This window comes from Gobius niger, assembly GCF_951799975.1.
Source record: "Gobius niger genome assembly, chromosome: 22".
Lineage (NCBI taxonomy): Eukaryota > Metazoa > Chordata > Actinopteri > Gobiiformes > Gobiidae > Gobius > Gobius niger.
In genome coordinates this window covers 4,846,030-4,858,318 of record NC_136873.1, presented here as the reverse complement: position 1 = coordinate 4,858,318, position 12,289 = coordinate 4,846,030, and the positions used below count along the sequence as shown (strand labels likewise).

The 12,289-nt window shown below is 38.7% G+C and overlaps 1 protein-coding gene across 2 annotated transcripts in view; it reads right to left on the bottom strand.

Annotated features, from left to right (window-relative positions):
- Window positions 1-1,032: 1,032 nt before the first annotated feature.
- lmo3 (LIM domain only 3) overlaps window positions 1,033-12,289 on the bottom strand; it is a 32,459-nt gene continuing 21,202 nt past the window's right edge. For both annotated transcript variants that reach the window (XM_079581300.1, XM_079581299.1), the window contains exons 3-4: window positions 7,751-7,876; window positions 1,033-1,160 (exon numbers count right to left, since the gene is read on the bottom strand). In XM_079581300.1, coding sequence (XP_079437426.1) covers window positions 1,055-1,160; window positions 7,751-7,876 — 232 coding nt within the window. In that variant the 3' untranslated portion in view covers window positions 1,033-1,054. The remainder of the gene's footprint in view (window positions 1,161-7,750; window positions 7,877-12,289) is intronic.

Below are 12,289 nucleotides of genomic sequence, written 5' to 3'. Positions count from 1 at the left end.
ATTTTTATCATATTTTTGTCACATTTTTTATCATTTTTTGTCACATTTTTGTCATTTTTTCGTCAATTTTTTATCCAATTTTAGTCACATTTTTGTCTTTTTTTTGGCACATTTTTGTCATTTTTTTGTCAACTTTTTGTGACATTTTTGCTATTTTTTCATCAATTTTTCATCACATTTTTGTCACATTTTTGGGCATATTTTTGTCATTTCTTTGTCGAATTTTTATCACATTTTTTTCTTTGACAAAAAAGCGAGAAAACAGTGACAAAAAGTGATGAAAAATTGTCAAAAATGTCACAAAAAAATGGACAAAAAATGACAAAAATGTGATAAAAAATTGTAATTTTTTCGTCAATTTTTTATCAAATTTTTGTCATTTTTTTGTCAATTTCTTGTGACATTTTTGCCACTTTTTCATCAATTTTGTCACTGTTTTCTCGCTTTTTTGTCACATTTCCATCATTGTTTTCGTCTCAGTTTTGTCGCTATTTTCACCGTTTTTTTCCAGAGGCTTTTGGACTGGGGTAAAGCCAAACTGGAGAAAATGTGCTCGGTTCAGGTGGGAGTTAAGGGGTTAAGAGAATAATGACTTGTTCCATTGGCGATGAGATGTTTTATCTGATCTAACCAGACCAAATCTACTCAAACTTTAGATTCAATCCCTTAATTCAAGTCGGTTTCTGTCATTTCTTCCTTCAAATGATTATTTTCTTCTTCTTTTCTTTGGGGCCTGACTTACGGGGTCATTCAGGAGGATTTAAACTAATCTGCATGAAAACAAAATCTCCTCCCATGAAGTATTTACATCCGACATGTTCCCAGTGATGATCCACCATCTGATCAGTGTCCGCCACGTTATCTTAAGGCTGATTTACGGAGACTCTGTGAACCCTCCGACGGGACGGAGCGTAGGTCGCCCGGGCCGGTGCGCAGGAAGCCGAGGCCCCCCCTCCTCTCCGCCGTCCCCCCGGGCTCCGACGGAGGCGTGTCCCCTCAGCGTCCGCGGCTGAAGCCCTTATGTACACGGCAGGGGGCCCACGGCGGGGCGGGGTCAGCGTATCTGGGGGGCGTACCCCTCCTTCAGAAGGCCCTCCTCGTAGTCCGTCTGACACAGGATCATGTTGTTCTTCAAAAAGAATTTATCCCCGACACAAAACCTGCAGAAACAAGGAGAATATCATCAAATGCACATACATACATACATACATACATATATTTGAATAAAACAATATAAATGTACATTACACTGAAAAAGAGGCAAAAATGTCACAAGAAATTGACAAAAAATGACAAAAAAATGACAAAAATGTTATAAAAAAATGACAAAAATTTGATGAAAAATTGACGAAAAATGACAAAAAAATTGACAAAAATGTGATAAAAAATGTACAAAAAAATTACAAAAATGTGACAAAAAAAATTCAAAAATTTGATTAAAAAAATGACCAAAAAAAGGCCAAAAAAAATTACAAAAAATTGTGATAAAATGTGATAAACATTTGACAAAAAATGACACAAAAATGACAAGAATTTATCCCCGACACAAAACCTGCAGAAACATGAAGCGTAGAATATCATCAAATGCACATACGATATATTTGAATAAAACAATATAAATGTACATTAGACTGAAAAAGAGGCAAAAATGTCACAAGAAATAGACAAAAAATGACCAAAAAAATGACAAAAATGTTACAAAATGTGACAAAAAAATGACAGAAATGTTACAAAATGTGACAAAAAAATGACAAAAATATGACAAAAACGTGATGAAAATTTGACAAAAAAATGACAAAAAAATTGACAAAAATGTGATTAAAAAATGAAAAAAATTGATAAAAAACTGATAAAAAAATTACAAAAAAATTACAAAAAAATTACAAAAAATTGACAAAAAATACAAAAAAATGACAAGAATTTATCCCTGACACAAAACCTGCAGAAACCAGAGGAGAGAGAGACGGGATATCGTGTTAGTCAGGGGATTCCGTCCAATAAAACAATATAAATGTCCATTAGACTAAACACACTGCCTGACGTGGGGGTTAGGACCCCTCGGGGGGGTCACGAGACACTGAGCAAGGTTTCCGCGAGTCATTGAAAAGCATTTAAAGCCATGAAAGTAATTGTGAAAAAAAAAATCAAGGCCTTAAAGCAGTACTAAGTAACGTGTTTACCCTTAACCCCTTAACTCCCACCTGAGCCGAGCACCTTTTTCTCCAGTTTGGCTTTACCCCAGTCAAAAGCTTCTGGAAAAAAGCTGTGAAAAAAGCAACAAAACTGAGACGAAAACAATGATGGAAATGTGACAAAAAAGTGAGAAAACATTGACAAAAATGTGACGAAAAATTGATGAAAAAGAGGCAAAAAAAATTACAAAAATGTGACAAAAAATGACAAAAATGTAACAAAAAAAATGACAAAAATTTGACGAAAAATTGACGAAAAAGTGATAAAAAGTGACAAAAAATGACCAAAAAAAGACAAAAATGTGATAAAATTTGACAAAAAAAATTACAAAAACGTAACAAAAAAATAACAAAAATTTGATAAAAAAAATGACAAAAAAATGATCAAAAATGTGACAAAAATGTGACAAAAAAGTGACAAAAAAATGACTAAAAAGTTACAAAAATGAGTTCAACCACCAATAATGATGGGAAAAAAATCTGATGACGTGAGGAAAAAGATCCTCTCGGTTCAGGCGGGAGCTAAGAGGTTAATAAATCCTCCCCGTAGTCCCTCTGGGGGTCACACAAGTGTTTACGGGATGATTGGAGGGTCTTTCATCTCCCCCTGGTGTCTCTGGCCAGAAAACCATGCTTGCACACACTAATGGAATCACGAAGAAGAAGCTAACAGGCTAACGGGCAAAGCTAACTGCGGGCTAGCGTCACTTTAAACAGTATTTACAGCCAAGTTTGAGTGAAAAAAAATATTTCCATTGTGTAATTGGATGCACAATATCCCTCTCTCCCTTCGCCTTTCCTGTCAGTGTAGTATTTACTCTCCAAGACAATTAATAAGTTAAAAAATCGTAACTTGCTACGACACCTGCAGTTGCGCTTATGGCCTCTAGGGGGAAGAGTTACTTAGTACTGCTTTAACTGTCTTTAAAAAGCATTACATTTGATTAAAACTGGCTTTAAACTAAATGATAGTATGTTGTGAGGATGAAGAATCTACCACAGGAACACGGGGCAAACCACTCTGCTCTCTGCAGATTATAGGCCCCGTGATTGACCTCCAGGGGGGGTGGGGGGGGTACGTCTTATCAGCGCTGCCCTTGCCCAGCCGCGGTTGTCTCCTCTGGGGTCAGCCTCCTCCTTGCTCTGGCCCCTGGCTCCGGCTCATCTCCGGAGCTCAGACGGGGGCCGGTATCGATTATCTGTCCCCCAGAGGTGCACTCACGGCCGGGCAACGTCTGGTCTGAGCTCCCCCCCCCCATCATCAGAGGTCCTTTCCCGGGGCTCAGTCCGAGTCCGAGTCCTGGTAGACCAATTATCGCCTGGCTCTGGGGCCGGTTCTCGCAATGAAACTCACAATCAACTATTCATAAAGAGTTTCATCCTGGAGGCTTCTGGAGCGCTAACAGGACTGAGCAACGGCTAAAATACATTCAAAAAGTATCGATACTAATGAGGGGGTAACAGTTCAGTTTGGTGCATCATGGTGCAAGTGCGATAAAATAATACCTTGGTTTTAAAATAGAACAGCCTAAATGTTCATCAATAGGTATTTTTGATTCTATAATCTCTGAAATTGGCAGTGCTTTATCATTTTTTCAAAGCTGCTTTATAATAAATGTGCCCCTGGGCTCAGTAAAGGGCCGATCTCAACGGCCTGGAGACCATAGTCAGAGAATGGAGTCGCCGCTGGTCACGGAGATGTCTCAGATACTTCCCCAGGTAGTCTCAGTCAAAACTAACAGGGTCGATTTCAGCGGATTCTGGTCTCCGAGAGGTCTCTAATAGGGCTTTTCCACCAAGGTGTTGGTTCTGGGCTGGTTCTGGTGCCGGGTTGGTTCCATACTGACTTGGTTTCCCACCAAAATGAGAGCTGTGCCTATTGTCATAGCAATGCTTTGGGAAGTCAACATCAAAAATGTATAGTAACATCTTACTACAGCCACTTCTGGTTATAAAACACAGAAAAATAAGTTTATGTTTCAGTCACAGCAGCCGTTAACATTCTGATTTCTTCTTTCTAACTCTTGTTTTAGCTAAAGAGCATAAAGCAAAACAACAGTTTCCTCCACAGAGACTGTTTTGGCTTCTCCAGGAAGTTCTAAGCACAAACTAACTAATATTGATTGTTTGTTCAATGCAACTAGATCAGTATAAACATCTCAATTTGAGCATAATAATCCAAATTGTAGTTGTTTTGACTAGTTAAGAAGTTGTTGGGCATTTGTCCTGGATTATTTCACTTGTTCTGAGATATTTCTGACTCGTTTCGATACATTTCGTCCTTATTTCAGGTCATTTTCTTTGCCAATGGAGTAAGAAAATTGGTCTTGTCTCATTGGCAATTTTACTTTCTTATTTCAAGCGAGATTTACCCTAGAACTGGTCTGAAATGTCCTCAAACAAGCAAAGCAAACTCGGTCCGATCAGGAAAAGTGTCTAAATGAGTGAAAACCGCTCAAAACAAGATACATTTCCTCAATTCAAGTCATTTAAGCCAATGCTTGATATTCACTTTTTGTAGTGTTGGAGGAGAGAGCCACGCCCCCAGCCGCTGACATCACTGGTGCTCGTTTCTTGGTCCAGCTTTTAACTGGTTCCCAACCGGCACCAGATTTTGGAACCAAGAGCCAGCGTTTTTTTCAGTGGAAAACGAAAGAACCGGTTCTGAAACTGGAACTGGCCCAGAACCAGCACCGGCACCAGAGGGAACAGTTAGAAAGAAGAAATCAAAATGTTAACGGTGACTGAGACAGTCACAGCTTTTTCTGTATTTTATAACCAGAAGTGGCTGTAGTAAGATGTTACTATCCATTTTTGGATGACTTCCCAAAGCGTTGCTATGACAATCGGCACAGCTCTCATTTTGGTGGGAAACCAAGTCAGTACGGAACCAACCCGGCACCAGAACCAGCCCAGAACCAACACCTTGGTGGAAAAGCCCTATGACAGGTCTCGGAGACATTGCAGGGAAAACAAATAGCGTTCATAACACAACTGGAGACTACGGAGACCTCTCAGAGACCATGTGGAGACTTGGTTTCCATTTGGTCTTAGCTGAAATCAAACCTGCTAGTTTTCACCGAGCCTACCTGGAACCCTATCTCCACGGGACGTCTCGGAGACATCTCCCTGACCAGCGGCGACCCGAGTGTCCAGCTAGTCTCCAGGCCAGTGAGAAAGGCCTAAACAAAATAGACAAACAAAATCGTAGTGCTCTAAAGCAGTGGTTATCAACTGGAATGGCGTCGGGACACACAATTGCCCTGGGATACGACTTAGACTTATAACATAATGTAAAATACTTTTTTTTTTTTTGCTTAGTAATCGCTGTGGAATAAGCATTAAAAAAGCCAAAAGAGCTGAATTTATGCTAAAAAACAACAACAACAACCCAAAAAACCTAATTTTAACAGACTCAAGTAGTTACACCCATAGACTGGAAAATTAAGAATGGACTACATGTGGCCGACTTCTTCCTGAAACCAGAAGGAAATGGCGGCTGGCTCCGGAAGTTCCTGGCTCTTATGGACTTTCCATTGGAACCTTTTTGCCCCTCTTTAAGTAAGTGCTTTATTTGTCATTGTAAAATCGTACGACGAAATAGTGTTCAGGCGTTAGTCCTGAGCCGCTGCGACCCACTGCCCCCACACCCGGAGAAAACCTGGCTGGCTGCCTTCAGTGCTCCTCTGATCCTCTGAAACAGTGTAGAGCCTGGTGGGTTTGTCCCTGTTTCAAAGTGTGGTGTCCTGCACTGGTCAGCTCCTCACTACAAACAGTAAATATCAAGCATTGGTTTAAATGACTTGAATTGAGGAAATGTTTCTTGTTTTGAGCGGTTTTCACTCATTTAGACACTTTTCCTGATCGGACCAAGTTCACTTTGCTTGTTTGAGGACATTTCAGACCAGTTCTAGCGTAAATCTCGCTTGAAATAAGAAAGTAAAATCGCCAATGAGATAAGACCAATTTTCTTACCCCATTGGCAAAGAAAATGACCTGAAATAAGGACGAAACGTATCGAAACGAGTCAGAAACATCTCAGAACAAGTGAAATAATCTCGGACAAATGCCCAACAACTTCTTAACTAGTCAAAACAACTGAAATTTTGATTATTATGCTCAAATTGAGATGTTTATGCTGATCTAGTTAAATACTTTTTGCAGTCCTTCCTCTTCCTCCTGTGCAGCTCCCTCCGCTCCACAACAGTCTTTCACCGTCTTCTGGGAAGAGCTCGGCAGTTAAGCGGTTTTATTCTCCAGTGAACGTCTATTAGCCAGAACTATAGAAGGCATGTGTGGCTTAGCTGTGAGTCTTGCCTGGATACCTCCTCGTTTGTCCCTTTTCCGTTTCCTTTAGCTCCTGTTGTGACGCCTCCACTGCAGTGTTAATTTTGACAACATATTTTATTTTAGTTTTAGTCTTTTGACTAAAATGTAACTTAATTTTAGTCGAGTTTTACTCTAAAATGATTTTTTCAATTTTAGTCTAGTTTTAGTCGACGAAAATTGCATGTCGACTAAATTTAGTAAATTTAATTTAAGACTAATTTAGTCGACTTTGCATTGATAATATTCATTATAATCATATTTAATGTTGTTCCTCTGCTTCATGGAGCTGCTCCACATGAACAAAGCTCAGAGCTGATCCTTTGGCAGAGAATTTACATGATCTGAGGCTTTTTCAGACGGTCAATAGAAGTTTGGATGATTTCAGTCTCTCCTTTTCATTTCTATTTAGTCTTATTTTAGTCGACTAAAATATCTGGACATTTTAGTCATAGTTTTAGTCTCATGAGGAACTTTTAATTTAGTTTTAGTCCAATTTTAGTCGACAAAAATATCACTTTGACTAAAACTAAGACTAAATATTTTAGTCGACGAAATGAACACTGCTCCACTGTGCTCCAGGTGTGGGGGGCTCTTGGTGCCTCTTCAGTGTCTCACAAAAAGAAATGTGTTGGTCTCAAATGGGTTTAGCAGATAAGCTAGCTTGTTGTTTACTTTTAAAAAGCTGCTTTCTTCAGGACCATTATGGACTCTGTGCAGCAAAAAAATCTACAGATCCCCACAAAAACACGGCAAAGATGTACAAAAGTATCCAGTAAAACAATGTGGAGCACAGAAACCACAAATGAGTTCTCAGAAAAAAGGCAAAAAATGCAGCTGTAGCAAGAGAGAGGGAGGTTGCTGCCTGTTTTCACGTCGACTTGTGTTCAATAAGTCATTATTAAACATAGGCATAGACAAAAAATAAAGAGCAATCTGAAGCACATGATGTGGAGATGGTTGTTCTGTGCAGGAGCTGCCCTTTGCTGCAGGGCTGCTGACCCGAGCATTGAAAACACAAGTGTATGTGATGGTAGAATGGTAAATGTGGGGCATGTTCATTTCATGGATGGTTCATTTCGTGGATTGATTCAAATAGGCTAATATAAGTACCATGGGAAATCTTTGGACACACAGATTACTCTAATATAAATAATTAAAAGCTCTGGAGAGAAAAGGGCACTCCCTCCAGTCCACAATGAGCGTCGGACACAGACATCTGACCCACTGACCGCTGGTTGCAGAGCTGGCAGGCGAAGCAGTCCAGGTGGTAGACGTTCTCCTTGGCTCTCATGACCATCTCGAAGGCCGGGATGAGTTTACTGCAGGCCGCGCAGTTCCCCGTCACGCCGAATAACCTGCGGAGAACAATTAACAGTTAACGGCGCGCTAAGATGTCGCTGTCTTCAAGGTAAGGCTGACATTTGCTTCTTTTCTTTGAGAGTGTTTTGACATCCCCACAGTGGATGATGCACCAGGTTCACACAAAGATCTTTCATAAACATGGTAAATGTGGCGGCCATCTTGTGAGTGCCTACTGAGGCTCTGCTAATGCTAAATGCTAATGGAAACACGGTTTTTGTTGATAAAATGTCCGAATTTGTTTATGATTTGTCGTATCGCTGGGAAGTCGAGGGCTCTTGGGTCAGACATATTAACTCTGAAGAACGAGTTTTGAATGTTTTTAAAGGACTGTTTTGTATTTTGCACCATTCATGCTACAGTTGGGGGCAAGGCCGTGGGAACCCAGGGTGCTGAGGGCGCCGCAGCACCCCCTGGTGGATAGTTTGTGAACTGCAGGCAATGTTAATACCCTTAACTCCCACCTGAACCGAGCACATTTTCTCCAGCTTTACCCCCAGTCCAAAAGCTTCTGGAAAAAAGGTGTGAAGATAGCAACAAAACTGAGACGAAAACAAGGATGGAAATGTGACAAAAAAGTGAGAAAAGATTGACGAAAAAGTGACAAAAAATGGACAAAAATTGTACAAAAAATGTACAAAAAAATGACAAAAATGGTCAAAAAAGTGAGAAAAATTTGATGAAAAATTGAGAAAAAATGGACGAAAAAAGTGACAAGAATTTGACAAAAAATTACAAAAAAAATTACAAAAAATGACAAAAATGGGACAAAACTTTGACAAAAAAAATGCGAATAATTTGACGAAAAAGTCACAAAAAAGTCACCAGAATTTGACAAAAATGAGACGACTGCCCAACAAAAAAGTGATGAAAAACATGCTATTTTGTTGGCATGTTGCGCTTAATGGTAACACTTGATTTTACACCATTGTACCGTCCAAATAACAATGTAATGTGCTGTGTAACCATGTGTACCTATGTGTTACATACACAATGGAATAGTATGTATTTGTAGTTTGGAGGTACATAATGCAACAAGACATAGGACTCTAACTGTAACCCAAACCTTAAAGGGCCTATATCATGCAAAAATCGACTTTTTGGAGCTTTCAACCATGTTGTTATGCTATTTCCTTATTGAACACACCCCCCCCGAATGGTTTTTGGTTTCATTCACGCAGTTCTCCTGAATCCTTCTTCTGCTGGAAAACGACTGAGTTGCTCAGTTGTGTCGTCAGAGCGGAACGGAAGTGCTCGACGTCTGTTTATTTGTTTATTGGTAAGGAACCCCATTAGCTACCACCGTAGTGGTTGCTCGTCTTCCTGGGGTCCAGGATTAAAAAAGCATTGACAATAAAATAACATGCATTAAAACAAACAAGGCACAACAGTAATACATGACAAGATATAATTACTGAAACCAGACCAAAGATTTTAGTGTGTTTTTGAAAACATGTAAATTGGATGAATCTCTCAAATTCACAGGCAGCTTATTCCACAATTGCGACGATCTAAATTCAACCGTTTTTAGCAGCAGACTTGTTCTAGGTCGATTTCGTCACTGCAAGTACGCCGCGTAGAATAAGAGTGTGTCTGTTTCACATATTTAATGTTTTCAAATAGTGCGATAGGTTTGCCAGTCAAAATTATTTTCTTTAGAAATAACAATAAATTATAATGGAATTTATTTTGGAGCAACGGCCAGTTTAAGGTAGAATGCATTTTGTGAACACTAGTGGAGTCTGGACACCTGATCACCAGGCGGGCGGCTCTGTTCTGAACCACCTGAAGCCTTGCTATGTCAGTTTTGTTTGCAGCGGACCATATAACGGAGCAATATTCCAGATGTGATAACACAAAAGACTGAACTACTAGTTTTTTAATAGCTGGAGTTATGTAATATGAGCACCTTCTGACCACAGCTGTAGCTTTACCCATTTTACCGATCACATGATCGGTAAAATAGTGATTAAATCATCTCGTAGTTTGAGGACCCCTGCTTTAAAGAAAACTTTCTTTTTAATGATGATTTGCAGTAAAATGTCTGGATTTCTAAATACCAATCAATCAAGTTTAGCAGATCATTTTCTAAATAATTGGAGTTTAGAGTTTAGGGGGTACTTTGAGTAGAAATGAGCGACTCGAGGTTCTCTCTTCATTATTGATCATTTAATCAATTGTTGCCACTCATTGATTTCACACCTACGTTACGTTTTTTTCTGTGAAATGTTCACACACAACAGTCCAAACAGTGAATGAGGTCTGCTCCAGCTCTGTTTTTGATGAACTAACAAAATGAGATCGATTTTGCTTAATATTCCTCCTTCAGAACATCCACATGGGACGTCCCCTCTTTCCCAGGATCCCTAGCGTTTCTGACCGCGCTCCACTGCCGACAAACCAATGCTTATGCAAAAACGTGGTGGATTTAATCTCCAGGTGACAGCGCCGCCGCAGAAACACCTCCTCGTTCCCGATGATTGATCAGTCCCCGGCCCACGAGCGGATTCACTCATTTCAAATATTCATGAACCTGACCCCGAACGCCGGGGTCGCGACGCCCACGAACCCGCCGAGCTTTAATTAAAAAGACAACGGACTCGCTCCCCGCGAGGCCGAGCGGCGCGCGGTCCCCGTGATTGGGGTCGCGGAGGCTAATGCGCTTTTAAAAGGGCGTTTGGATACGTGCTCCGAGCGGCGGCGCGGGGAAATTAGCTTCGTTTGTAATTAAAATATCACAGCGTTTAGCGCGGCGGGATCAAGTGGGACAAATGATCAAAATGTGCCCAATTAAGGTGAGTTTATTGGACGCTCCACGCCAGGATTGTGGATCATTCTGCAGCATTTTCAGAAGAAATCAGGAAAATATCTGTGGCAAGACACATTTTCTGCTGTTTTCCAGACAGGCGTAGTAGCCAGAATATTTACTATGGGTAATGTTACTGCACCTCTTAACTCCCACCTGAACGGATCCCATTTTCTCCAGTTTGGCTTTACCCTAATCAAAAAGCTTCTTGGGAAAAAACACCAAAATAGCCACAGAAAATGAAAAGAAAGCAAGGATGTAAACGCAACAAAAATGTGACAAAAATGTGACAAAAATTCAACCAAAAATTTGACAAATATTCAACAAAAATTTGACAAATATTCAACAAAAATTTGACAAAAATTGAACAAAAATGTGACAAAAATTCAACAAAAATGTGACAAATATTCAACAAAAATTTGACAAAAATTGAACAAAAATGTGACAAAAATTCAACAAAAAAATGACAAAAATGTGACAAAAATTCAACAAAAATGTGACAAAAATTCAACCAAAAATTCAACCAAAAATTCAACCAAAAAGTGACAAAAATGTGACAAATATGTGACAAAATATTCAACAAAACGTGACAAAAACTCAACAAAAATGTGACAAATATTCAACAAAAAGTGACAAAAACTCAACAAAAATGTGACAAAAATTCAACAAAAATGTGACAAAAAATTCAACAAAAAAGTGATAAAAAACTCAACAAAAATGTGACAAAAAATGACAAAAATGTGACAAAAAAATGACAAAAAATCAACAAAAAAATGACAAAAATGTGACAAAAATGTGACAAAAATTCAACCAAAAATTCAACCAAAAATTCAACCAAAAATGTGACAAAAATTGAACAAAAATGTGACAAAAATTGAACAAAAATGTGACAAAAAATTCAACAAAAAGTGACAAAAACTCAACAAAAATGTGGCAAAAATTCAACAAAAAAATGACAAAAATGTGACAAAAATTCAACAAAAATGTGAAAAATATTCAACAAAAATGTGACAAAAATGTGACAAAAATGTGACAAAAATGTGACAAAAATTCAACCAAAAATTCAACCAAAAAGTGACAAAAATGTGACAAATATGTGACAAAATATTCAACAAAACGTGACAAAAACTCAACAAAAATGTGACAAAAATTCAACAAAAATGTGACAAAAAATTCAACAAAAAAGTGATAAAAAACTCAACAAAAATGTGACAAAAAATGACAAAAATGTGACAAAAAAATGACAAAAAATCAACAAAAAAATGACAAAAAAATGACAAAAATGTGACAAAAATGTGACAAAAATGTGACAAAAATGTGACAAAAATTCAACCAAAAACTGACAAAAACTCAACAAAAATGTCACAAAAACTCAACAAAAATGTGACAAAAATGAAAAAAAAAGAAAAGAACAAAAAAAACCCCACAAATACAAAGGTGACACAACACAGCAACAACGCGGGGAAAAAGATCCGTTTTGTGCGTCTTAGCTTTCAAATGAGGTGTTTCACAGCCAAAAGAGGACAGAATGCATTTGGTTTAGGCGGGTGGTAAGAGGTTAAAAACATAATTTGGGGCACCTGAGCTTTGTTATTTTACAGTA